Genomic DNA, 27,986 nt, shown 5'->3' with positions numbered 1-27,986 from the left:
TTAAATTATTTAAGGTTCTCTTTATATATTTTCCAATCCATCTTTTTATTTTGCAGAAGCTCTTAGTAGTACTTATGTTTAATACGTGTTGATCACTTTTACTAATAAAAATAAATGCAGTTGTGTTCAGTTTAATTGGATGTAGTTCAATTACTCATTATATAAACACGTTTGTAATTTATTTTTGATTCTAGTACATCACTTGTCTATAACAGTTTCTTAATTTTCATTGACTTTTGTTAAGGATTTTTTAATTATAATATTTCATCTTGTATTACTGTGAAGTATCTAATACGTATATTCAATTGTTAGAATATTGTGATGTTCTTGTATTTAGAATAGCATAGTAATATTTATCAAAAGTCGTTAAATCAAGGAATGTTTCATATTTCAGGAAACTGGCACTAAAAAACAACTTATTTTCATTCGAATAGTATTCCCATTACATTGTTAATTAACAGCTGAGCTACAATTTAAAGGTTTTTCATTAAAATTATAGTAATAATTTGGAAATAATTCATTTTCTTAATAAAAATGCAGATTTAAACATTTTCAGGAGAATGATAGTTTAAACTTGCATACTTATTATATTTTGTATATTTTATTTTGTCTTATTTACATTAAAATAATTTGTTGGACATTCATGTTATCATAAAGAGGCATTTAAAATATTACGCACACATCAACTTATACATTCAAAATATCCCTATCGTTATTCATTAATCAACATTAAAGTGCGACATCCGGTCATAGGTTCAAGTATCTACTTGAAAAATTGTTGCAAATTAAATACAAATTCCAAAAATACCCCAAACATATTTCAATAAAATTTTATCGTAAACAAATAAAACATTTTGTGAACAATGGGAACTGTTATTGAATTCATTCATTTGTATAAAACAAGTATGCCATTCTTTTATAGATAGAGTATTTTATCATATTCGTCTTTATAACGACACATTCCCTAATTATCGAAGATGCCATAAGATCTTACAAAAACCGAACCATTGTAAACCAAAGATATAATAATTGGAATATAATTAATGTATAAGCTAAGCATTTTGCCTCAGTCTTAAGAAACGACAACCATAGTATCTCCCCAACCTTCTCTGGCTTTACTGGATCCACATCCAACCCTACAACCCTTCCTAATGTGGAATCCATCAATCCCTTATTCTCTTACGCAGAATTATCCTCTGCCCTCCGTCGCCATCGCCCCTCCACTACGGGACCTGACAACATTCGTTTCCTCCTGATAAATCCTCCGTTTATAATGAGATTTGGTCACTTCGTTCCTTTCCACCCTCCTGGTCCCACTATATCCTGATCCCAATATGGAAGAAGGGCAAACCCCGGACATCTCGCCCAAGCTATCGTCCCATTTCCCTCACCGACCATTTGAGTAAGGTATTGGAGCATATGGTTCTCAAGCATATCTAATTTTTAGCGTAGGTTTGGCTCCGCTCAATCCACAGTTAATCATTTGATGGGCTTAGAGAATGATATAAGAAATGATTACTCTGACAGAAAACACCCGCTAGTACTATCATTAGATTTACAAAATCAATTTGATAGAGTCAATAGGTCTTTGATAATCAACAATCTATACTGCTTCGGACTCATGCGTAATATCATAGACTTTGTCAAGAATTTTCTCAGCAACAGATCTTTACAAGTCTGTCGGGCGGTTTTCTCTCCTCCACATACACGCTCTCGACCGGAGTCCCTCAGGGTTCAGTCCTACTTTATTTGTAGTCAAGTAATCTTTAACTTGATAATCTTTGTAATCTTTATTTATAACTCAATATTTATTACTCGGTCAAGTCTTCAAACTTTGGCAAAAGGTTCTCTCAAGGAACATTAAATTGTATTTCTTCCTGGTCTTCCTCAACCGGATTCCTCATCCCTCCTTCAAAGTCCTCTGTAAACCACTTTTGTCGGAGGCGTAACTGTACCCGCGTCCATTCCTTCTCACTTAATTATACTTCAACTTGGGAGCCATTTTCAACTGCCAGTTATCCTGAAAGCATCGCACCAACGATATTAAAACTAGACCAGAAACATGCAAATGCTGCGTTGGCTACCTAACCGGCACACAGGTGCAGACCAGGAAACCATACTTAAAATATATTCCTCCATAATCTTTTCTGATCTATGGCTCGCTCCTCTTCACCGGTGCTGCTCCAACTTACCTCAAATCCCTTGATGCCATTCAAAATATTGCTCTTAGAATATCGCTGGGTGCCTTTAGATCCTCCCCTGTAATTTACTTGGATTACCATCTTATCCTTACCTACTCCACTCATGCGTCTCAAATAATTGCTGATCGTCTTTCCAGAGCTGGAGTTAGCTTGTTGCGTCTCCTCCTTGTCCACTACCTCAATTTTTTACCTTAGATCTTTATTTCAATTTTATAAAAGAAAACATTGTCCTTACCTTATTCGGTTCAAGTCCTATGAACTCTTAGCCTGGTCACAAGCACATATATACCGACGGCACTAAATCTCGCAGCGGGCTTGGCAGTGTATTTATGGCAGACAATCGGGCATTCCGTTTCAAGCTTCCTGAACAGGGTTCAGTATTGACCGCAGAATTCTTCGCGATATTCAAAACTTTAACCTACATCACAACACAATCCTTCAAAGAATGGCTAATCCTTACCGACTCCTGAAATCCTCTCGATTGTTTCTTGGAACAGAGGTTCTTCTCTTCAGGGCAAGTTTACGAAGAGTGTGGATAGTGTGGCTAAATTGGCAGCCTCCGCCAGTTTCTTGTTTCACGAGGTACAAGGTCGTTGGACCCAGAAGGTCAACCACAACAGACTCTTTGATGTTAAAGCTGATTTTTTTCCTCCCTTCGCGTTCCTTCCCTTCGTCACCATACCGTAGCTCTGAATCGACTGAGATTGGGTCACCGTCGTTTCTCATACGGTCACTTGATGACTTCGAGCCCGTCTGCTCACTGTGAGTTTTGTCACCATGTCCGTATTTCAGTCTACGACATACTGAATGACTATCCACGGCTCAACCGGATTAGGGCTATGTATGGACTGCAAAATTTTAGAAATGGTTTAATAGGAGAAAATATAGACAGACTCCTCAAATTTCTACGGGAAATCGATTTTCTCCATAGAATCTAGTCTACGCTAAGTTAAGTGTTACTGACCAAATAACCATTGCCACTTAGGTACGGGTGCTGATGTGTGCTGTCTGGATAAAACCTCTACTTCGTTATGGTTGTGTTTGTGGTCCTGTATGTGTGTTCATTTTTAAATTGTATAAACACTATTTATACTTTTGTTTAAGACTATTTATTTATTTATACTATTTATACCCCTGTTTGTGTTATTAATTTTTTATATATACACTTTATGTCTGTCCCCGTCCCCCGTTAAATAAGTTTGGTTTTTTCATAAAATTTTTATTTGGTCTTTCGGCTCCTTTTAAGGCATTTTTTATGACATCCTGTAACATATGACGCTGATTTTTTTGAATTTCGTGACAAATATTGTCTTTAAGATGGGTCGTTTCGGGCAAGGTAAGAAGTCGTTTGGGGCTTATTCACATAAACTTTTGATTTAAAAAAAACATAAGAAAAAATCTGGTGCTGTTAAATCCGGAGATCGGGCTGATCATGCTAAATCGCCACTTCGCAAAATTAACGTGGAAAAACTTCATTCAATAATTAAATTGTTGAACAAGCTGTGTGTACCCTGGCCCCATCTTGCTGAAACCACATGTCCTCTAGTCCTTGCTCTTCCATGTCAGGCACAAGAAAATCGAATCATGTCTTGGTACCGTTCCGCAGTAACAGTAACTTCAACAACTTGGTCATTTTCAAAAAATAGGGACCGATGATGTTGTTTTGTTGTTTTTAGTGGATGCAATGATGTTTCATGAATTAATTGAGGATTCTGTGTTCCCCAAAACCGACGGTTCTGTTTATTGACATGGCCACTGAGAAGAAAATAGGCTTTATTGCTCATTATCAATTTAGACGAAACATCTTCAATTTCACCAGACAACCTTAGGATTGCATTACTGTACTCAACTCGTTGATCAGGATCTCTAGGCAACAATTTTTAGATAAATTGAATTTTGTACGGGAACATTTTCAAATCAGTTTTCAAAATTCGCCTTAAACTGCGTGCAAAAATGTGTAACTGGGAACCATGTTTCCGAACTGGCACTGGAGACTCTGCAACACTATCGCGCACCAGAGCTACATTTTCAGCGTTACGAAACGTCCGTTGTCTTCCAGAACAAAGCCTGTCTGTCGTCGTACCGTACTGTCGAAAATTCGCATGTAAACGATAAATTGTGGTTTTGTGAGGCACTGGACGATTAAGATATTTTTGACGCAATTTCCACTGAGTGGCAATAATAGAACGATTATTTTCAATAACTATTTTCACTATTTCTGCTCGTTCTTGTGTCGTATGTATATATTTATCCATAATAAAATTTGGACCTCTACACAACACAATTGTTAAAGCAAAACGTCACATGATCAAGATGACATGCAGTCAAAATGGTAGCGTAATTTTTGGCCCACCTGTTATTAAAAATTGTAATATTATTTGTAGATATGCATTATAACGAAAATATAATATTCTAGTATATATAAATGTTTGACTGGTTATTCGAACAAATAAAATACTTTAAAGAAAAAGTGTGTTTTCATCTCCAAGTCATATTCAAAACTTATTCTTATATCAAGTATGAGTTGAACAGAAAATTAGCGAGGCAAATTCAAAAACATATCAGAAAGAAAGCTGTTACAATTTCATGGTATTCTACTCATAAGTTTGCGATTGTTGTTATTGTACTAAGAGTAATACTACTCTTGTTATTTTCAGAACAGTGGCTCAAAAAAAATTTCGTGTTTTAATTTTGCACTGCTTCTTGATAGAAAAAAATACAATTCAAGCGAGGCGAAGGTTAGTACTAACTGAAAAAGCGGCGAATACAATAAAACTAGCGCCATTTATGTGTTATTGCCGGGACTTTTCAGTATTCCAAATAAAATCTGTAAAAACTATATTATATAACTATTATTTTATTCATATATTATTAAATGGAAAGGTATATTCCAATAACGAAAAATTATAATAATTGTTACCAAATTATTATGAATGGTAATGAATTACTAAAAGCAATAGTTTAAATAAAAACAGTAAAAAACCACATTGCATGAATTATTATTTTATTGGTATAATATTATTAAATTAAAAAATATTTCATAGTGAAGTGTTGTAATAATGGTAGTAAATAGACAGTAGCCTAAGAAACTTTATTTTAGAAAACTTGTACGAACATCCAGATTGCTCTGATATTCTGTAAATATGTAGACCTTCAAAGTATTATAAAGTCGTTTCAATTCCACACCGTATAATGGAAAGTCCGACTGTAAATTTTCAACAATACAACACAGCTTCCCATTCACCTCTTTTAACTCCGAGTGCGTTCGTTTCATCAGAGATCGCTTGGTATGCAGAAAAGGTTGCTTTTTCGCATCCAGGTCCCTGTACACGTTCAATTTCTTCTGCATCATCAACAGCATCTCATACTTGAGCTGACGATTAGTCTTTCGCTGTTCTATATCGAAAAGCAACGACTTCTGATAGTTTTCGCAAAACTCTATTTCGCTGACTACGTTATGCAGTTCCTGAGCGATTCGATCTTTTTCCTCATATAATTTTTCGATTTTCTCCTGGACAGATTTCATTTCATTCTCCTGCTGTTTAATACGATTTCTCACCTCGTCCATTTTACGTGAGTAGTTTATCCGCGTTTTTTCTTCCAAAGCCTTGGATCGTTTTTGACGAGCTTCGGCCACTGTAAAGATAGCATCTCGTCGCGAAACACAATGCTCCAAATCTTTCAGCAATTTTTCTTGAGCCTTCTTCAATTGGCTGAAATACAAAGCATATATTGTTTTAGTAAAATTCTAGTTAAAGATATGATATCTTAGAAAGACTTAAAATGTATAATTACATATAATATTAATTACTATATTCAGTCAAATGCACAGTACGACTTTTTTTTTCAATTCGTGATGTCAAACGAAGATGTACGAACCCCTTCCTGTATAAATTGTGAGAGAGGAAAGGACGAAGATAATTGCTTGAACCAATGAATTTTATATAGTTAATATTTTCCAACGGTAGTATAAGCGAGACGGAGATGTACATATTCCTTCACGTACTAACTTTAAAATAGAAATGGAGAAAAGAAATTATTGAATACTATTAACATACAATTAATAATTTCATTTTAAACGAAGTAGAATTACTTTTATATTTGAATGTTCTGTGGATCTGTAAAAAGGAATGAAATTTTTCTATCTAAATAATTTCTTTCTAAATGGAATAATACCCTACAAATGTTTTATCGTATTTTAATAAGTTAATTGCTATTTTTAAATACTATACTATAATAAATATAGACAACACAATAGAACTTAAACAAAACCTAAAAAATAAAGAAGTACAATAACCATAAATACTAAATAAAATTAAACATATACCTAATCATAGAAAAAAAAATTCAATAAGTACTAGAGCTTTCTTAAATAAAGTAAATGCTTTATTTATTATTGAACGGAAATATTTTTTAACAAAAATCGAGAGACTAATCGAAATATTACCTATTATTGCCATAAAAACAGTCAAAAGTAATTTACTATTTATCCTTCACAATGTTAATCTTTTTATTCCATTACATTAACAATCTTGAAAAATATCGTTCCAAAATGCTGCTCTACTAATATACAATGTATTGTTTCTTAGAAGCAAACTACCAAAAAATCATAAAACTATATATATGTTATTACATATAAATCTATGTAAGCATAAATTGGGTACATTTTTGTCAAGGTCGCGACTAAGACAACAGAGCCGGAACGTTAAAAACCAGTCAAATGAAACTAGTAGAACCAAAAATAGTAACTAAAAGTACACGACTGAAACAGTCGATAATAAATAGTAACAAAATCAGTCAGACCGAAAATAGCGTCTGAAACAGTCACTGGTAAAAATGGTAAAATCAGTTTAACCAAAAAAAGCGTCTGAAACAGTCGATAGTAAAAAGTAGTCAATTACTAAATAGTCGATAGTCGATTTCAGTCGATAGTCCCCAACACTAAATATAAGTAATAATCACAAGGAGAAATGTTTGAAATATATGTCGAATAGTGGTCAGGCACTATTATAGGATAAGAAAACTTTTTTTGGTTTGCCAATGATACACTTATTTGACATTATCAATTACATAATTAAAAACAATTAAAAGATAATCACTTAAGGCACAACCGATAGATATATTGTTATTTTCCCTTAAGTATTCAATTCACGACATTTAAACGTCCACTTTTAAATAAAACATTTATTGTAAAGTTATATTCTGACGTTGAAGACATTAAACGAGAATTATCAAGAATGGCTTCACAATAAAAACAATTTCATTCCACTAATAATGAATATCATTAAGGCGGTGCCACCTTTATCTAGTAGTTGCTTATTATATTACTACAAATTACTATTAACTAAATTATATAAATGTACAAATATATTTAATTGATGAAGAATGTTAATACCATTAGAATTAACGCGGAGATAATAAATTTACCTGTAAATAACATTCATCCTTTGAATTTCAAGCTTCATGTTCTCTATTTCGCCACCTTTGTGCTGTTCTCCTCGCAACTGCAATTTCGTTTCCTTACCCAATTTCACTTTTTTCTCCCACTCCAATGCCTCCCTGTTCAACTCGATTAGCTCTTTGCTGAGGGCAGCCTTATCGTCTTCGATTTCGGCTATATCTGTTTCCAGTTGAAGACACTCTAACTCCGCGTCTTTCAGTTTACCTAAAACAAAACGCAAACTGTGAAAATATTAAATGTCTACATAAACTACAAGAAATTGGCCAGCTGAACGATACTAATATTAAAGCTGTAAAATATTAAAAATCTGACATATCCCTAGACCTCTGACGAGTGTTTTCCGATGGTATAAAAACGAAAATGAGCATAACTCAACAATTTCGAAAAATACTGTAAATTAAATCGAGATATCAGGAAAAAAGTAAAGTTAAAATAGCTGAGCCCAAACAATACAAAAATGATAATATAATTTTATCACATATACACAAAATTAAATCACCAACAAAACAAATCTGAAATTTAAATAGATAAATAGGAAATGAGTGCACTAACTTGTCCAGGTGATTTGGAAAATTATTCCTATCAAACTAGAACAAAAAAAGCTGCTGCACTCTTGGGAACTGAATCATCAGCTTCAGCGTACGAGCTCGACGTTCTAACCATTACGCCATAGAAACAGTTGCCTACAACATTTATACGACGCCTTATATGATATGGTTATTACTTAAAAAGCAAACTAAATGACTTTTACCCTGAACTACTTCCGATTTTTCGCCACATCAGTTCAGCAATAACATTATACACCAATATCCGCTTGTTTTAGATAAAAAATGTGTGATAACATTAAACGTGCCTTTGAAATTTGAGGTTTTCCCTCCTACCCGGGTGAGGCCTACTGAAAGATAGTTAAAAAGAGAAATATTCGAAAAATACGATTGGTAGGAGTAAATATCCCAACGATTGCATTAAAAATGTAGATAGAAGGTCGCAAAATAAGCGTCTAAAACGAATGGTGCACAAAAATGAGTAAGTCACCCGGTGGAAAAATATTATTTCAACGGCTTAGAATTCTGCTTATACACAAGTACTTACAGTGTTGAACCTGAGCAATTAAAAGCTGTTTATAAGTAAATTAGAGGTGCTGAATGTAAATCAGCAGCCCGTTCTTTAAAACTGATTCTGATTTTAGAAATATTTAAGAAATTCATTATTTTATTGTTTTTGAACAAACCATCTATGAACAAATGCCATTCATTTAAATCATATTAAATGAATCTTTGATATCATGGCAAAAACACATGTAATTTTATTTTTTGAAGAACGCTAAAATCGCGTAATTTCGTTCAGTTGATATTTTTAAAGCGTCTGTTATTTCATTCAATTTCAATTTATAGTCATTCAAAATTTTGTAAATTTTTTAAATATTTTCGTCGGTAACAAACTCTTTTGGGCGTCCACTGCGTTCACCGTCTTCGGTGCTCATTTCACCAAGTCTAAACTTAACATACCAATCCTTGATGGTTGATTTTCCTGGGGCAGTGTCCGGAAACTCGGCATCAACAAAACTTGGCTCAATTCAACTGTATTTTTTTCCTTCAGAAAGCAATATTTTATCAACACGCGAAATTCCCTTTTATCCATTTTTTCACAATAACAATAGTTAATTTACTCAAAATGCTATAATTCACAAACTAATGGTCCGACAGCACCGACAAATTTATACACGCACCTTTTGAGGGTTATGACTAACTAAAAACATATGGATTTAATTCTAGTAGCGCCATCTATGTGTCAAGCCGGGGACTTTTCAATTGACCTGTTAGTTCACATTGAGATCCATAAAGCTTGAGAATGGATGAAGAAGAGACTAAATATTAACACATTACCTACTGTTGTAAATATCAACGGCATCCACTTCCTGCAAATACAGGATTTCAAATATTTGGAATTATTAATACAGAAGGAAAAAGTGACACCAAACTGCAGGAGCTTTCGCTTCTCTTAAAAAGTGCGACGCAATAGTGGTTATTTAGTATATATAGTTATTTGATTATTAAATAGCATTGATTTCATTATTGTAATTCTTTATACTATGTATTAAAGATGTTTCTAAATGTATATAAGATTGGTTTAAAACAATTTGAAGGTCTATTCGTTAGCGTATTTAAACGTTATATTTATAAGGAAATTGGTACATTACAGAAAAATTAATTTTGGACGTTCACTGGGATAAAAATGAAATAAGTGTACAAGCAAATAGCAATTTGAACCCGATGGAAACAAAACTTAAGTAGGTGTGCGTGACCTTAAGCAATAAATCGTCAAGAAGGTACTTTTTGGTGATAATTTACAACGCACGTGTCCCATCTGAGAAAAAGCCACAATTGGGTAAGTTTTTTCCTCCAACCAGAAAAAACAAGATGTAACAGAAAAAGAGGCAGAACAAATTTTAATTTAAGTTGTTTATAAAGATATTAAAAGATTATAAAGAATAAAGATAAATATATTAAAACCAAATACGTATTTGAGGATTAATTTGCACCAGGAAAAGAAAAAATACACTTGTATCCTATAAGGTGTATCCTCTCCTACTCTTGAATGGTGCGCCTGGAAGAGGAAAAATGTTATAAACAGGGCTAAAATCCGGATCATTCTTTACTTAAATGCTTCTTTGTCAGCTCTTCTGAATGATTGTGAAATTCTGGTACTGTTGCAGCAGTGTTATCTGGCGTATTCCAAATGTTTATGAGTCTCTCTCTCTCTCTCTCTCAACTCATGTTAAGAATGTTCAAATTAAGATGCAGTGTGGAAAAAATCCTGAGAGCCAGGTTACGATGGTTTAAACATGCTTGAAAAATGAAATATGAGTAAATTCCTAACAAACTTCTGTAACGAAATTGACCTTTTGGAATGAACACGCAACAAAAAGCATCAAAAAAGACATATCAGAAAAGACATAAAAGAATCAAAATCATAGGAAAGTGATATGAAAAATAGGAAATCAACACTATCTGAGGCCAGAATGGTTATGGCGTATTGGGTGGGATGTGAAACTTATAGTTTTAATTATTTTAAATCTTGTAGATATGCATAACACTACTCACCATCATACTGATATTGTACATAATAATTGGACTTATCCAACACCGATTTTTTGTCCTTCCTCTTGGTTAAAATATCGCACAGACTCGACACTTTGTTTTGCAGGTTGTTGATATTGCGAAGAATATTTCTCTCTTGGGCCTTGTAACTTTCGATCTCGTTGCTGACCTTCAAATTTTTCTGTTCCAAAATCAGGTTCTGTTTCTTCAACAGGTTAAGTTTGTGGATCTGTTCCTGTCGCTCTTTCGACACATTCAGCAAGTTCTTCTGCTCTCTCAGCCAAAATATTTGCAGATGCTTAATTTTTTCCTGGGTCTCCTCGATGTGCTTCTCCAGCGTGGTTATTCGCAGTTCTTGCGGCGATATCAACGCATTCATCTGGGATTTCTCCAACAGAGTCTCCAGCTTGTTATTCAGCACAGTGACCTGCCTTTCCTTCTTTCTGAAGAGCATGTCGTATTTGTCCTTGTCAGCTTGAATCTGATCAGCCTCGTTTTCTAAGTCTGTCCTTTGCTTCTCGACCTCCGTCAGAAGTCTGGTATTCTCCTCGTTCATATACTTCTGCACCTCCATGTCGCTGCTGATAAGACTCTGCTTATTCTCTGCCTCATTCATTATAATCTCCAGATCTTTCTTCTTTTCCTTGATGGTATTCAGTGTCCTATACAGATTTCCAGCTACCTATAAGCAAAAGTTCTTGAATGTTCAAACTTCTTAATGTATATTACTGAAAATAACTTCTTAGTTTACGTTTACCTTATCATTGGCAGCTTGGTTCTCGATGTCTTGAAGCAGCTGCTGTTCCAAGGACACCTTCGTGTTATATATTTTGTCATAATCCTTAGTTAAAATTGACAGGACAGTTAACTTGGCATTATTCTCAGCAACTATATGCTCTACGTCTTTTTCAGTTTGTTCTACAAAAAAATATATATATTTACATATAAACAAAATTGTATAATATTTCTTCTTAATTAAAAGAAGCAATCTATGCTAAATAGAACAATGAAATATTACTAGTTTCTGGGGACTTTGAGGTATGTAGTTGTTAGATATATATAAGCGTCAGTCAAGAGAAAAATCACGTTGTTGTTGTTGTGTATAGATAAGATAGTTTAGATAGGTGTATTAAATAAATCTGTTTAAGTAATCTCAAAATATCAATTAATAACCTAAAATCTCAACAAAAATAAAATATAGGAATAATAATAATAAACAAATTACCTATTATGTTTTGCAGGTTGGCAGAAGTTGCGCTATACTCATCAAATTTAGCGAGCTGGTCAGCGATCTGCCGCTTGCAATTGGACACATCCAGCTCCGCTCTGGATTTATTGAGCGTATACCTTTCGTTTTCATTCATCTCCTTCTTGGTGAGTTTGATCACTTTTTCTATTTCGGAGATCGTGGATTTAATTTGTTCGTTAATTTTTTGGGTCTAAAACATATAGATAATGGTTAATTACCCAGTAGAGACATATTAAAATAAGTATACATTATAACCTTAGTATAACGTGCCTCGATACTCATAACGTAAAGTCTATCCAAAGTAGCACTGAACGTAAGTCATCTAAATTTATGACGTCAAAACGTTGCGATGCTGCCGCATCAACTCTGAGTTTTGGTTTATTTTGGCTTTGACATATATCAAAATTCTAGTCTAAATAAAATAACTAAACAAAAATTGTATCAAATATAATTTATTTTAAGATTATAGTACATCTAATGCATATATTATCAAATAATACAAACTTCAATTAATTATAGAGCCGCAATAGTTTATAGGTTAGAGTTGTTTTATTATTATTATTCTAGGCGTGTTTTTTTATGTAGTGTTATCCCTTGAAGGCCTAATCTACCTAATTAACAATTGTATATCTAAGTAATGTATCTTGTTTTCACTGGAGAGCAGATTTACCTTTTTACATTTAGTTCTTATTTCCTTAGATGGTGTATTTCCTTGTCAAGTCATTTTGATATCATGAATTTTCGCTAATGCACTCATACATTATAACCTAATGCTCATGTATAATTCTGAATAATTACACACATATCTATGCATATAAATCATTTACACTCTACAGTTCAACTTCCTAGTTATATATTAATTATATACTCACTTTTAGTTTTTTCCACTCTCATCACCGTGTCTTGGAAATTGTCGGCATTGAATCATAATGCAATATTCCGAAAGTTTAATTGACGTAAATAACTAAGCTGTTAATATCCAATCTATTTAAGATTTGTTCACATTCTATTATACATTTATCCCAATATCCCATTTTGAAATATACATATCTCATCTAAATACACAAATTGAAATAATAAGTCTTCCTTAATTTTATTGTAAGCTTTTAAAAATTGTATTATTTTAAAAGCAATGTCTGGAAGCTCCATTATGTTAGATCCCTTCGTGGGTTATCTTTATACCATTTAAATCCTATATTTCCCAACAGTGTACGAAGGGATAGCTCTAAGCTATCTATGGATTCTTTCCAAACAGTTTCCTTTGAAATAATTGTATTAAATTATGTTAATATTGAAAAACTAGTCAGTGTTTTTCATTCCATATATTTGATCTCTGATAGAGCTATAAGGAGGCCGTTTTTCTTTCGGTGCATTCAAGATTATATTTTTCATTTCGAGATATTTTAATGAGCGTGCCCATACTAACATTCATTTCAACTGTAACACGCTAAAAATACTTTTTTAAAAACCGTTACAACTTAATATTTAACAGTAAAAATATGTACCTCCCTAATGAATTTTACTGTCAAGGGGGACCTCCATTATTTCGTTCCTGTCCGAGGTAACCGATTAGAGATGCAATTTGTTCCGTCTGGCTTCGGCATTTTCAATCAGAGTTATAATAAGCAGCGATTTGAAATGTATCAGAACAAGCAAAGCGTTAAAACAACGTCTGTCGGTTTAAATCCTGTAGTTGTTGAAAGTATGTGAAGACAAGGACGTAGAGTTTTAAAATGGTTAAAACTATGCCAGGAAGCAATCGGAGGCCTTATCCTTCTGGAAAAAGCTCAACAGTTCGTAGTAGAATTAAGGCATGCACAGTTCCGTGCTAGCAACAGGTAGCTTCATATTTTTAATAAAAGAAACGAGATTATTTTTCGAAAAACATGAAGAAGTATGTAATCAGTAAACCTCGAAGATACCTTCAACATCGATGAAACAAGATTTATACAAATATTTTAAACTATATCAATGTTTACAACGATGTTTTAAAAATGTCAATACTTTGCCAGCAATGTACACTTCAAACACTAAGACTTAGATGACCTGTGATACTTTGATAAGAAGATTTAAAAAAAAATTCGATTATTTCACATGAAGACATTCCTAATTTAACAAACATAAAAATAAAGCACTTGCCTACAAACATAACTTCGAAGTTTCAACCACTACACCAAAGCATACATCAAAGCTTCAAAATGCACTATAGAAAGGAAATTGTCAGACAATATCCTGCTAATATTCAACACCAAACGCCAACTACAAATGACTTGCTGCAATCCATGCGAATGATTGCCAAAGCTTGAAATCAAGACATTGGAATACCAATCACAAACTGCTTCAAAAAGAGTGGATTTAAAGTTCTATATGATAATGGCAACGATGACTTGACACTCGCCGAACCTACTAAGACCCGACAAATAGTTCAACCTTCACGAGACTGAGTTCGAAGGGTTTGTTACTTTGAAACTTACTGATGCTGAACTGTTCATATATTGTATCATATATTCATATATTGTCTATTGCCACTTACTAATGAAAAAACGAACGATGGCGAGGAGGGATAAAATAAAATTAATCAAGGTGACTTTACTCAAATACTCTGTATTTCTCAAAAAATATGGTTTAAATGAGGGTGTAGTTAAATGTAAAATGTTAAATGTAACTAAACTGTAGTACAGTTAGGTAAATGTAGTGATAATGAAAAAGGTGATTAATATTTTTAATTTTTATTTCAGTAATAAGCACATCCTCACTTATCTTTCACAAATGTTCAATAAATATTCACAAATCAATAATATTCAATAAATTCATTATTTTTTGACCATTACTTTTATTTTTGACCATTAATGGCCATTTATTGAATTACAAAGTATAAATTAGAAATGTACAGATATTGAACTGAGCCTTTTATACAGAGTGGAATCTGCTTCACGCATCAGGGAACAGTAATCACTCATCATGCTTTCGTCCCAAAAACCTTGTGTGCCGCTTTCCTTGCTCGTCGCTCGTGTCGGCCAAATATTGTAAAAAAAAATTAAGATGGAAATGCAGAAAATATAGTTTGAGAGACATTTGTGCTCCAATCTTGTGGTAATTTTGCAACAAAATGCTTCCAAACAAGTGATTTGTGATTACCTAGAAAGTTGTCGACGACACTTTGAAACGATACCCATGCTGCTGCTTCATCAGGCGCTAGATTGTAAACTTTCCGTCGGTCATTCGTTTTCAAGTATCGGGTCCGACCAATATCACTCTCCGGGGATGAAGACAAAGTTCTTAATACATTTTTTGCACTTATACCTAAACAACTTGACAATGAATCCACTGTCCATACATGAAACTGACTTCGACTCTGATGATACGTCAGGATATCTATTCTGAGCTATTTTATTACATTTATGCCGACGACATTCATCCAGCAAAACTAGCAATCATCTACATGAATTTTCTCTTCTTTTCATAACGTTGGCATAGAAAACGAAAAGTATACATTTTCACCAATTGACCTCAAGTGAGACATCTATATCAAAATACCCCCTTGCGCCGACTTTGTTAACGCAGTGGTGAAGGCGACAGGACCTTCATCCGACTGTTAAATAATCGCGCATTCGAATCCTGCTAGTGTATGGTTGTAAATTTATGTTTGTGATTGTTTATAATTCCGATTGACCATTTCGCAAGATTGTACAATCCGAAAAGCAAAATCATCCAACACCAGCTTAAGAATAAAACGTAAATTTGATCAGGTTAATCATGACTTGACTAAACTCGTGAACAAATCTTATTTTTATCAAAAACCCACATGCCTTACTTGATTTCATTCCGAAGACTTTAAAATTATGTCAATTAAATAATAACTTACCTCTTTTCTTAAACACTCCACTATTCTATCTCTGGACCCAATCGCAATAACAACAGAATTCCAAGAATGCATCAAACAACGGTATTCAGCTTGTAACGCTTCTAGATGCGTATTTCCCATAGCGATTCTTTCTTCAAGCTCGTCTTTTTCAGATTCTAAATATATGACATACAGTTTTTTTATTCAAATTACTATAAAATTTAAAAACAGGTACAACAAATGATAAACAAACGAGATTAAAAATGCTAAAACTTATAACTTTAACTATATTCAATATTTATAAAATTATGTAGATACCTTTTAAAGTAATCTGAAGGTTCATCGTTTCTATTTCACCCTCCAGTTTCCAAATGGAACACATAACTTTATATAACTGGGCATCCTGTTTTCTTTTCTCTTCTGCTAGCCTGAGATTGTCTTTCCTTGTTTTCTCGGCAATTCGTTGATTCACTAAAAGATTCGACTCTATTTTTGACTCCCATTGTGAAACCTGAAACAAATAATTTTGAAATGTAATACACAATAAACAATGAGAAAGCCTGTCCAATTGTAAATCAATACAGTAGATACTCACTCACCTGGCTTATTAGCAAATTAACCGAATTTATCTCATTCTGTAAATCCAAATTATATTTTTCAGCAGCAATGAGTGTTTCTTTAGCTTCCTTATATTTATCTTTACTTTCCTGTATCTTATTTTCTACCTCTTGTTTCGCTGTTATGATATTTTGTACGTCACTCGTTAGTTCTTCCAGGGTTTTCTGTTGCCTATTTATAAAAGCCAAATAAGTATTTCCTAATTATATTGAGAAATACCTTTGCTATTACCTGCAAACAGTTTGCTGGGTTTCATACACCTCCACTCCAAGTTGATCCCTTTCTTCATTTTTCTTTTTAGTTTCGCTTTCATACTCGAATATTTCACTTTTTAAGCGGTTGATCTGACGAACGTAATGATCTTTAAGTGCGTCTTGAAATCTTTTCAAAATTTGATGATCAGGGTCTAGAACTGATTTCTCCTGAGTGGTTGCAATATTGATATCCATAATTCAAAATGTATATTTGTTATTTTACATAACGTAAAAAATAGTAAAATTATATATAGCACATAAAAATGCCGGTATAATATGACATGTTTGATCAATAATGGATATAACGTTAATTGGGTGTATCCATGGTAACGTACAAAAGTGAAATAAAATATGTATATTTCTTAATTATTTAGTTTGTAACTATAACTTAAAAGTATATAAAATAAAAGTATTATAAATTATATATCCAAATTATGTTAAACAACGAAATCAATAATTATATAAAACGAAATAAAAATAATTATTAGATATAAAGGCATTTCATCCGTTCATCGGAGGGGCCATTAGTCATAGAGTACCATTAGGTGTCGTCAAGTAATAAGATGTCGTCATATAGTAGTATACTATATGAATGTTATATCGTAGGATTAGACATCTGTCAACAACATAACCTTTAAATATTATTTTTGTATATTTTTTTTTTCATCTATTTGAGTTTTGAATCGAGTAAGCCTCATTTTTGCCTTTAACTTGAAGATATATTCAAATAGAATAGATCAATTGTTTTTAGAACCACATAGTAACTTTGAGTTAAACGTTACAAATTGTCGGGAGTGGTTGAAAAAGCTTAAAGACGGTGAATTTGACATCTAGAGCCCAAAAGGTATATACTAGACAATGCTTCTTCCAACTACCAATTTTTTGAAAAAATACTAATTTATGAGCGTGAACGAAATAATAAAAAAAAGAACTAGCAGAAGACGGAAAAAGTATTGAAACCTTCATTTTACAAAAAATATTCAAATGTTATAATAATAAAGGACGCATCAGCTGGAAAAGTTCGAAGATGAGGAGCCTCAAGCTTGAACCGATCGAAACGAAGAATCATAGAAGATTGCCATAAACTACAATAAATGCGATTCAACCGAGCATTAAAAGGAAAACTGATTATTCAACAAGCGACAGAATAATTTCACTTGACCTAACGCATCCTTCTGCACACATCATCTGATCAATGTCACATGGTATACCATTTTTATAAAGAGTTCGTTATGGGACTTCAAAATAAAAAAACCACTAGCAGTTAATCAAATAAATTATATCAGTATATTCTTAATAATAAAATAAAACCACAATTAGTAAATCATCAAATCTATTTCTACAAATTTTGCATAACTATATCCTATTATAATGAACATAGTTAACCCAAGAAAAAGTAAACCATTGACATTAATTAACAAGTCTAAAACATACATTCACTGTACAGTGAATATTAATATTAAAAAATACAATAGTAAACATATGCCATCTTAATAGCATTAAAACATAAATCAAAAGGTCTGGGCGGCCATATCATCAGCGCATATTCCAAGCAAGGCGAGGTCATCATCTGGTGGTAATGGTGGAGGTTCAAGTGGTGGATGCGGCAATGTTTGCTCTTGTTCCTCTTGATATTCATACTGTTGTGTTTGGTACATCATGTTATTGAAACTTTCATAATATTCACCCATTGCGTCGTGATCAAATTCCTGGTTTGTATATGTATTTTCCTAAAAAAATAATTTGAACTTAATATTCCACAATAATATTTAAAAATAAACCAAAAATTTACCAACACAAAAATTTGAAAAATATATAAAATTTTCTACTAATCTGAGATCCCAAGAATGCTAGACTTACATCACTTTATAGAAGTTAAAAATTGCAAGGCAAATGTTTCTTGTAATAGTGTACATCCATAGAAAAAATGTATGTTTTTACAAAAAGATATGTCTGATGTAACAAACATCACAAAAGATCACTGAAGTATTATCAGAAACTGCCCAAAAGATACTCTCCAAGTAACAATATATATAACTATTAAATATATTTTACATAGACATAATAAAATACAAACCTCAGAGTTATCAAATTGTTTGATAATCGGTGGAGGTGGGGGCACAATTTCATCGGGTTTGCTAATAGAAGGTGCTTTTGGTGGAACCATTTCATCCTCTAATATATCACTTGATTTTGATGAGTGCTTTTTAGTGTGTTTAGGAGAATGAACCTTTCCAGATAAAATTGGTGGTGGCGGAGGTGGAGGCGGTGCAGTGATGGGCGGTATAGAGGACAATACCGGAAAACAAACGACATCTGGTCTTGGAATAAAAGCTTTCGCTAAGTTACCAGTTTCAAACCTGTAATATAAGTAACGCAACTTTATAATGTGTTATGATTAATACAATACATACATAGTACACAGAATCTCATTAAATACAAGAGGCTCTCAAATTCTTTATTTGAAATTATAGTTCTACAAATTACCTCGTTTTACGTTGAGGTTCGTATTCTTCTTTTTTAATAACCTTAGCTTCTCGTTCCATTTTTGGCTCAATCTTCTTCTTAAACAACGGCATCCTTCCGATAAAAGGCAATTTCTTATTGCTGGAAGATTCAGACCTCCTTTTTCCCGTATCACGGTCGGAACTGTAACGACTTTTCGACGATCCATAATCCCGGTGGTTCCTAAAAAGCAATTTTGTCAAAACATACAAAAATATTTATTAAAGAGTAATTACCTTGGAGATGCAGATGTTTCCTTACTCTTGGAGTACCTTTTATCATCTACATCATCCTCGCTACCTGACTTTTTTCTTCTGTGCTGTTGCTCCCTAGATGGCCGAAATCTAACAAACACAAGAGAATTATTTTCTTTGGTTGTCCAGTAACTATGAAGTAGAGCTGAGCAATTATTTCATTGCTGGTACCGGCAATCCAGTTACTGTTTAAATAAACCGTTGCTTAAATATCGCTAATCATTTTCGCTCATCGTCTAGCGTTGGTAAAGTTATATCTTAAACAACGACTTAATCATCCCAATGACGATAACACGGATTAAAAAATTAAATATTAATTTTATAAGGTATCAATGATTTATGGTATATTTATTTACAATTTTAGTTTAATTAACGTCGTTGATTAATTGTTGCTATTTGATATTTTAAAAGAATTATATTAGAAATGAATCCTTTTAACTACCAATAAATCTATATAGTAAATTTAAAATATGGTTATATAACAAAAACCAGTTATATTTGTTATAACTCTTTAAAACTGAAGATGGTCGGTATTTTTCATACATATGTACGAAATAAAATCATATCAAACAAATTCCAGCATGAGGTAACACATCATCATGTTAGGTCAAACGTCACCGTGTAGGTCAAAGATAAAATGCTACAAACATAAAATTTTTAAAAAATTGTAACATAGTGGGCTCGACACAGATGTCCTGTGCGCACGATGAACGTTCACTTGAATGAAATAATTTATACCAATAATAAAAATACTATATGATCTTATCACAATAACATCCAAATAGTAATTTTATTGTAATATATTCTTATAGTCCAAAAATGTTTAAAAGAATAAAAAAATCCTGGAGCCCTATCACAACACCACCTATAGCGCCTAAGATATAAACTATAAAGTTTTCCATGTTTATGATTTGGTTACTTTAAATACTGCTTTCTTATAATCAATGTAATAAAAATTATTTGATCTTATATTCATACTTGTATATCAATGGAAGACCGTTGTTATTGTTGCCCTCTCTCTCATAAAGAGGCATAACAAAAAAAAAAACAGCTAAGAGCTACTAAAAGAAACAATGACTGTAGGTAACCTAAAAGTAGCTACGCGTAGCGAACAGCTAGGCCACCACAAATAAAACCTATGCTCGATTCTAGCGTTGGCAAAGATTGATACCACGCAAAGTCAATATACAAGTAACAAATGAACATTCCTACACTAGTAAGCTCCTCTCTACTACTGAGTAATTGTTCAACAATTATATCTAATAACTGAATAATCTGGACCACCAAAAACTTACTTGACGTGTCCTCGATCTTTATCCAAGATCCGCTGAGTTTCTTCTTGTTGTTTCCTTTGCTTCTCTTTTTCCAACCTCTCCGCTTCTTCTTTTATTTGCCTTTGCTTCGTCTCCTGTAATTCTTGTTCTTGTCGCTCTTTCTCCTTACGGCGCCTCTCTATTTCCGCAAACTTAGCTTTTTCAATCTCTTGTTTTACCCGCATTCTAGATATAAAGATATGTTATAAAACAAGGCAAATATACAACCAAAAAAAGTCTTAAAATAAATCAAAAGCAGTTAAATCCAATTTAGGACATGCAGAAACTTTTACACACACCTGTCTTTTAAAGTATCTAAAATATTTTTCTCTTTTGTTGGTTCAGACACTGTCATCCATTGACTGATCAACTCGTCTTCTGTATTGTTTGTTTTTACATCCCTCTTTCGATGATCTTCTAACAATTTTTCCAGTACTGTCCACTTCGACATATCTTCATTTATTATGGATTTAACCTATTATCAAAACAAAATAGACCATATAATTATGACTTTATATACATCAAAAAACAGCTTAATAAATTAATTTGAATACTACTACTTTTAGAAACTCAACTGAACCCCGATTTAAAATAATAATTCGCTAACAACAAATTGAAGAAATGATGTATTATGAGTATTAACCTGAGACATATTTCTCATAGCAACGCGGATACTTTTACTCCGGTCATTAGACTCTTCATCGCTGCTACTGTCTGAACTACTCGAACTGCTGCTGGAATCGCTGGAATCTTTCTTCTTCTTCTTTGACCGTTTCTTCTTCTTCTTCTCCTTCAATAAGCTAAAATATTATCAATATTAGTTACATATCCGCCAATCTAATTAAATATAAAAATACCTTTCAATGGACGAACGGTGCTTTCGTTTTTTCTTTTTCACGCTCGCGTCTGAATCACTGGAAAGATTTTTACCATTTCTACACATGGCCTTTTCACGATCCTTCAGCCATTCTGTTTCCCAATGAGGATTTTGCTCCACGAAGTTCTAGAGAACAAATATGTCGGTATATGTGTAAAAGATAAATAAAATATTAAAAGCTAGCAGTACCAACCTGATAATTCTGGGAGTGAGCTTGCGATTTCAAATGATGTGATGCACAATGTAAATCGCCGATCCAAATGTCACAAAGTTTACAATACCAGGATGGCGCAGATATAAAAAATTGGAGACCTTAAAATAAGAATAGTTAGATATTTTAAGTATGGATGTAAGAAAAAATTATGTTTCTTGATATTACTTCAATAACATTCAATATATCTCTCATTATATTTACATTATATAGAAACTTACCTTTTATAGGTACTCTCTTTTTAGGAGCATCATCATAACTAGGTACAATTGGCTCAAGTGGTAACTTGTGCCAAGGGGTTATATCCACTTCATTCTCCTTTGCCATCTCCTGATGATCCTTGGAATGCAAGTGCTGAAGATATTCTTTTGCAGTTTCTGGGAATTCATCACAAGCTCTACACCAATGCAATCCAGTGTCATAATAAACATAACTGAACCTAAAATAAAACGAAAATGTAAGTATATTACAAAAATCATTTACACAAATTAAAACAATGTGGAGCATATATTTACAGCATATTTAGAATAAAAAAGTTTATCCAATTAATAAATGTGTACTTTATTATGACAATGTTACACAGAAGTATATAATCTGATGACTTTGTATATAAAATAATTATACAAATAAACAGATACTTTTAAAAATACATTCAAGACAATTTTACCGTTTATCGCCTTCTTTCGCAGAGTCTAGGTCAGTCTTGTTTGATGTAGCTGGACTGTAACGATTACTTTCCGTGCCATGAGGCTGTTGCGAGGACCAAGAGAACTTTTCTTCCTTATCTAATTCATCCTCTAGGTCTCCTATTTTCTTACCATCCCTTATAATACTGGACAACATTTCCACTACATTTAAAATCGCCTTCAATTTCCCATTGATCTCATCCTAAAAAGAAACATGATTTAATAAAAGCTATGAATGAATATAAGACAACATCACAGAAATATAATATGCGCCACTGAATGTTGTTTAATTCCATGGTCCTCTTCAGAGTTTAATTCATAATCAGAAATTATAATTATTTCACAAAGACACGTTATTTTATAGCTAAAAATTAATACAAATGTACATTATTGCCAATAATCAACAAGTGAATGTATGATACTCATAATTAATTTAGTAAAAATAATTATCCTGGAAGCTTTTTATTTCTACTGACCATATTGAATCTAATCGACACCAGTTCAAATACCAACATTATTCACGTTTAGGGCGAATATCTATAAAATATTCCTGCTGCACTAATACAAATTAGAACCACTGGATGCCAGAGACTGGATTTCACAAACCAGGCAATAAAATACTTTTCAATATTTACAATGTTATTTTACTTTTACGACGAAGTGCAATTATTCGGTTATAAATAGCTGTATTAGCTGCTATATTCGCGGAAGAAATTATGGGGAATATTATTTTTAAGAAATGCATTCACAAACTACATAAATATTAATACAATTTCATATCACTCAATCATAATCACTCAGGCTTACTTTTTTAAATTAAAATTTCTTTTCAGACACCTTGTATATGATACAAAAACTACTCAGAATGCAAATATTAATAACAAGTATAAATAGTAAATTAAGATTAACACCATTATAACACACATTAAGATTAACCGATCAAAAAATATAAGAACATTATCATGTTCTTACTAAGTATATAAATAACCTAAGTGAAAATTAAAATGCACAATTAAAAATATGAAATTAATATTGTAAATGTAAATATTTAGTGAAGGAACTTACTTGAAGCCTTTCATTTTTCTTTAGAACTGTGGACAGTTCTTTATCTGACCGGTCATTGTTCGCCAAATCCTGTTTTTGTTGACGCAACTGATCCAGCTCTCTGCGTAGAACCATCGCTTTCCTAACATAATCTTCTCTTTGTTTGGTTAGTGTAGCCTTTTGATGTTGCATTTCCTGGACGACAGCTACAAGAAACAATCATTAGCTTTAACTTTCGATGAAAATACGAGAATATAACAACTTTATACAAATGTTATACTCCTTGTTAAAGTGGAAAATTTTAGAGACAAGTCGGTCAGACCTTCCTTTCATTTCTACTGCTTTTGGATGATACAAAACCCTACGAAAAGATAGTATTAAAACTGTGCTACTATAGCGGTATATATCATTTTGTATTTGTATACAAACCATAGGCGCCTCTGAACCAGTTAGCATTTTTATACATTAATATATACCAGCAAAAATACATTTACCGCCTTATATATATATATATATATATATATATATATATATATATATATATATATTACTATTTATAATCCATGATGATTTATTAGTGTTGCTAATAATACCACTTTATTAATTAATCAAGGAGTTTAATAAATAAAAAATTATAATTGATAAACAAAAACTAAACCAATCCAACTGACAAAGATAAACCCCAAAATATTTTTATATCTGACCAAAATTGTATATCATAGGACTTGTTATACATATCAGAATGTCACAGTAATAGTATAGTCATAAAAATCAGTAAAAAATCACAATATAGTAGATTTTTAAATAGTTAATCAATAAATCTCAAGGTAAATGAACACCATTCAGCTCCCCCAACACAGCAGTAGAAAGCTAAATATAAGCTATTACACATTACCAATGTTAGTTCATACACAATCCTTCAAATTATTTATTACCTATATAAGAATTGCATATATATATATATATATATATATATATATATATATATATATATATATATATATATATATATGAACTTCCGATCACATAATTAGGTTTCACATAGGTTTTAGAATTTAAAAGTTACATATATATAAATAAATAACTAATAATTGATCTACTAATTCAATGATTCATTAATTTATATCAAAACATTTGGTTCAAACAAATTAAAGACAACAAATCTGGATGGTAAAAAACCAATAATTTAATAAATTATAATAACACACTGAAAAATAAACTAGTAAACCAACATTACAAAAAAATATTGGAAAAATTACACTATTTTTTCCACTTTAAACCAACCATTATATTCAATGAAAGAGTGTAATAAGCTATATAAAAAATTGTTTTACATAACATGGTAGTTCTCATACTTACTTTAAACATCAGATCAAAAATAATCAACTACCAAATATTCACTTCAATAATAATAAGGTATGAAATGCGCAAATAACAATGACATTTAAAAATGTTACAATTTAAATATACTCACCCTCTGTTTTTGCTTCCTCCTGTGGTGGTTGTGGCACAGTGGAGTAGTTTTGATGACCAAGTTGATTCCAGTTATTCTGAGAAAACTCTCCAGGTGGACCTGGCTGATTTGTTTGATCCTTTATTTAAAAAATTTAAATTCAGATAATGGTATACATAAATTAACTTTACAAATGCATACTAAGTTTACAAACACCTACCTGGTACCCATAGTTAGAATATCCATAAGCATTTCCATAACTATACACAGGATAAGAATTTGCATATTCTGAGGGAGGATATTGATTTGTCTAAAAATAATTATTAAATTAAATCACCAACAAATAACAACTAACAAAAAGAAACATTACATAAAAAAGGAATAATAAACAACATAAATACTTATTAGATGTAGTGCTCTTTATAAATTACAGTCAAAATATCAAATAACTAATTAATATTATTTAATTCAACTAAACTTAAAGTTATAATAATAGCATAATAAAAATATATATGAAATTAAAAAAATACTCACATTATTATACATTGTGGTTAGTTTACTACCAAAATGTGATGGAAACCATTCACCTTCTCTAGCGATGAAATCTTTGTTTACGTGAATTTCGGATGGTTGCAAATTTGGGCTTACTTCTCCTGAAACTCTGTAATAGCCATCACCCATGATATATTAACCAATTACGAAATTATGAAATCTAGAATCATAATCACTGATATTGAATTGAGCGTCACTACTTAAATGCTACCATTTTACTGTAAATCTTTAGTTAACGCAATTTTTCTACAAATATACTTTTATTAAAAATTAATATTAACATACCCACCTCACTTTTTATCTCTAACCAGGGATTATTCTTGCAAATTAACAAAACTTAAGAAACACCATAAAACTACTTCCTTTTGGCGACATCTTGACATTCTGCAGTGTTGCCAATGTGAACAATGTAGCGATGTCGAAAAATATCGTTAGTTTTAGTCGAATTTTTTTAAATCAATATATCAATATTTTTATTAGCCGATATTGTTTCAAAAAAATTAAATATATTTCTACAACCTTAATAATACTTAGTTTTAAAGGTTTGTTAAAAGTATCACTAAATATAATAATATTATATTTTGATGTTTTTTTAAAAATATCGATATATTTTATTTTCTACGATATATCTATATTTTTTCAAAATTATCGAAGTCGATAAATCAATATTTTTTATTATATAGAAATTAGATCGAAATTTTTCTCGGTGGCAGACACACCTAGTGCTGAGAATAATCCTATCAATACAGTCGAAGTTCTATGAATCGTAGGAACGTTTTTTAATAATCGAAGTGTTATTCTTTATTTGAATTACACCAAGATATATTACCCAACCTCCAAAAAAATGTGAAATATACATTATTACATACTTTATATTAATAAATTAGGAATTAAAATTATATTAATATCCACAACACGATAATACTAGTTTTACCGTAATTTAATTTTTTTATTTATGATGAATTAATATTTTCATAAAAATTTTAAAAATGTCATTTAAAGTGACAGACAACCCTAACCTTGAGATGGTTAAAGTTATTTTATTATTATTTTAAGAATCCTAAATGTAATGTAAAGAGTGACAGATTAATTTTTAATTCAACACAAAAATTAATTTTAAAAATGAGGCGACGTGCAGGATTAGGGGCAATTCAAAAGCAAAGACTTGAACAAGAAAAATATAAGGATAAAGGCACTGAAATTCAAGAAAACCAATTTGAACAAATTACAAAACAAATGGAATTTTTTAAAGTAAATCTAGAAGAATTTGCTACTAAACATAAAAATGAAATTAAGAAAAATACAGAATTTAGACGTCAATTCCAGGTAGACAAAATTTAGAACATAATTATATTTATATATTAAACTAATTCTCATATAGGAAATGTGTGCTAGTATAGGAGTAGATCCTTTATCTTCTGGAAAAGGTTTCTGGTCAGTGTTAGGAATAGGTGATTTTTATTATGAATTAGCAGTTCAAATTGTAGAGGTTTGTTTAGGTAAAAATTGCTTGTATAAAATGAAATATATAGATATTACAAGTAATATTTTGTATAGCAACAAATGATAAGAATGGAGGATTAATTACTTTAGAAGAATTAAGAGAAAGATTGATAAAAGCTAGAGGAAAAAGGAAAGAACACCAAGAAATATCTAAAGATGATTTACTTAGAGCCAGTCAAAAGTTAAAAAGTTTTGGTAGTGGTTTTAATGTTATACCCTATGGCAAAGGCAAGGTCAGTTATAGTAATTATGTTAATAAAAAGGGTATTTTATTCATTAATTCTTTTACTTTCAGTATATGATACAATCTGTTCCTGGGGAATTAAGTATGGACCACTCAACTATTCTTACTCAAGCTTCTTCATCCAACAGAGCATATGTATCTGTATCATATCTTAAAAAAGAATTAAATTGGGAAAAGGAACGAAGTGAGAATGCTCTTGAACATCTAGTAAGAATACATAGCATATATACTTTAAAGTATATTTATGTATTGCATATTTTTAGGTAAAGCAAGGGCTAGCTTGGATAGATACACAAGATACATATGAGAAACTTTATTATTTCCCTAGTTTATTTAATGACTGTGTTAATGCTACAGCTAACTAGAATATAATACAGATAAATATATTATGACACTAAATTATATTTTTAAAAGTATTGTTTGTAAATACATATAAAATAATATTTCCATGCATTTATTTACAGTATAATTATGCTTTATACTATTAAAAGCTTTATCAGACTATGTACTGTTTGTAATACCATTATAAAAACTAATAATGTGAAACCTTTCAAGCATTATTATCCTACCTGTTACATTTAATTAATAAATATAACATCTTTAATTGCTCTAAATT

General features: G+C 31.6%; 3 protein-coding genes across 10 annotated transcripts; 1 reads left to right on the top strand and 2 right to left on the bottom strand.

Annotated features, from left to right (window-relative positions):
• Positions 1 to 5,273: 5,273 nt before the first annotated feature.
• On the bottom strand, positions 5,274 to 16,996 carry l(2)41Ab (lethal (2) 41Ab). Its single transcript, XM_076394800.1, has 9 exons — positions 16,706 to 16,996; positions 16,456 to 16,645; positions 16,175 to 16,367; positions 15,878 to 16,032; positions 11,989 to 12,202; positions 11,521 to 11,681; positions 10,767 to 11,445; positions 7,629 to 7,866; positions 5,274 to 5,914 (listed from the first exon to the last, which is right to left on the bottom strand). Exons 1-9 carry the CDS (start codon positions 16,921 to 16,923, stop codon positions 5,293 to 5,295), a joined length of 2,670 nt encoding a protein of 889 aa, XP_076250915.1. The 5' UTR covers positions 16,924 to 16,996; the 3' UTR covers positions 5,274 to 5,292.
• A 1,048-nt stretch (positions 16,997 to 18,044) lies between these two features.
• LOC143190496 (uncharacterized) lies at positions 18,045 to 26,035 on the bottom strand. 8 transcript variants are annotated; one of them, XM_076394806.1, is made up of 16 exons: positions 25,913 to 26,035; positions 25,606 to 25,732; positions 25,292 to 25,381; positions 25,093 to 25,210; positions 23,640 to 23,824; positions 22,556 to 22,776; positions 22,110 to 22,327; positions 21,871 to 21,989; positions 21,658 to 21,803; positions 21,444 to 21,600; positions 21,100 to 21,275; positions 20,783 to 20,986; positions 19,470 to 19,577; positions 19,216 to 19,416; positions 18,806 to 19,088; positions 18,045 to 18,458 (listed from the first exon to the last, which is right to left on the bottom strand). In XM_076394806.1, the coding sequence occupies exons 2-16, from the start codon at positions 25,615 to 25,617 to the stop codon at positions 18,240 to 18,242; spliced, it is 2,457 nt and encodes an 818-aa protein (XP_076250921.1). In that variant the 5' UTR covers positions 25,618 to 25,732; positions 25,913 to 26,035; the 3' UTR covers positions 18,045 to 18,239. The 8 variants fall into 8 exon arrangements, with proteins under 8 accessions (XP_076250921.1, XP_076250922.1, XP_076250923.1 ...); XM_076394807.1 differs by having other exon boundaries at positions 25,606 to 25,724; positions 25,913 to 26,030; XM_076394808.1 differs by having other exon boundaries at positions 25,909 to 26,025.
• A 400-nt stretch (positions 26,036 to 26,435) lies between these two features.
• On the top strand, positions 26,436 to 27,872 carry lsn (vacuolar-sorting protein SNF8). The gene is made up of 5 exons (XM_076394799.1): positions 26,436 to 26,949; positions 27,005 to 27,122; positions 27,181 to 27,359; positions 27,422 to 27,577; positions 27,634 to 27,872. The coding sequence occupies exons 1-5, from the start codon at positions 26,746 to 26,748 to the stop codon at positions 27,733 to 27,735; spliced, it is 759 nt and encodes a 252-aa protein (XP_076250914.1). The 5' UTR covers positions 26,436 to 26,745; the 3' UTR covers positions 27,736 to 27,872.
• The last annotated feature ends 114 nt before the right edge of the window (positions 27,873 to 27,986 follow it).

This window comes from Rhynchophorus ferrugineus, unplaced genomic scaffold, assembly GCF_030347505.1.
Source record: "Rhynchophorus ferrugineus isolate W39M unplaced genomic scaffold, kcgeb_rfMv2 rfM2, whole genome shotgun sequence".
NCBI lineage: Eukaryota > Metazoa > Arthropoda > Insecta > Coleoptera > Curculionidae > Rhynchophorus > Rhynchophorus ferrugineus.
This window is presented reverse-complemented; position numbering and strand designations above follow the sequence as displayed.

Excerpts from the sequence above, each read along its gene's own strand:
- LOC143190496 (XM_076394803.1), bottom strand. The coding sequence starts at position 25,752 with ATGGGTGATGGCTATTACAGAGTTTCAGGAGAAGTAAGCCCAAATTTG. Across the intron at positions 21,990-22,109 it reads AAAGAGAGTACCTATAAAAG|GTCTCCAATTTTTTATATCT; the intron begins GTAAGTTTCTAT and ends TCTTATTTTAAG. Across the intron at positions 19,578-20,782 it reads AAAGATCGAGGACACGTCAA|ATTTCGGCCATCTAGGGAGC; the intron begins GTAAGTTTTTGG and ends TGTGTTTGTTAG.
- lsn (XM_076394799.1), top strand. The coding sequence starts at position 26,746 with ATGAGGCGACGTGCAGGATTAGGGGCAATTCAAAAGCAAAGACTTGAA. Across the intron at positions 27,360-27,421 it reads TACCCTATGGCAAAGGCAAG|TATATGATACAATCTGTTCC; the intron begins GTCAGTTATAGT and ends TTTTACTTTCAG. Across the intron at positions 27,578-27,633 it reads AGAATGCTCTTGAACATCTA|GTAAAGCAAGGGCTAGCTTG; the intron begins GTAAGAATACAT and ends GCATATTTTTAG.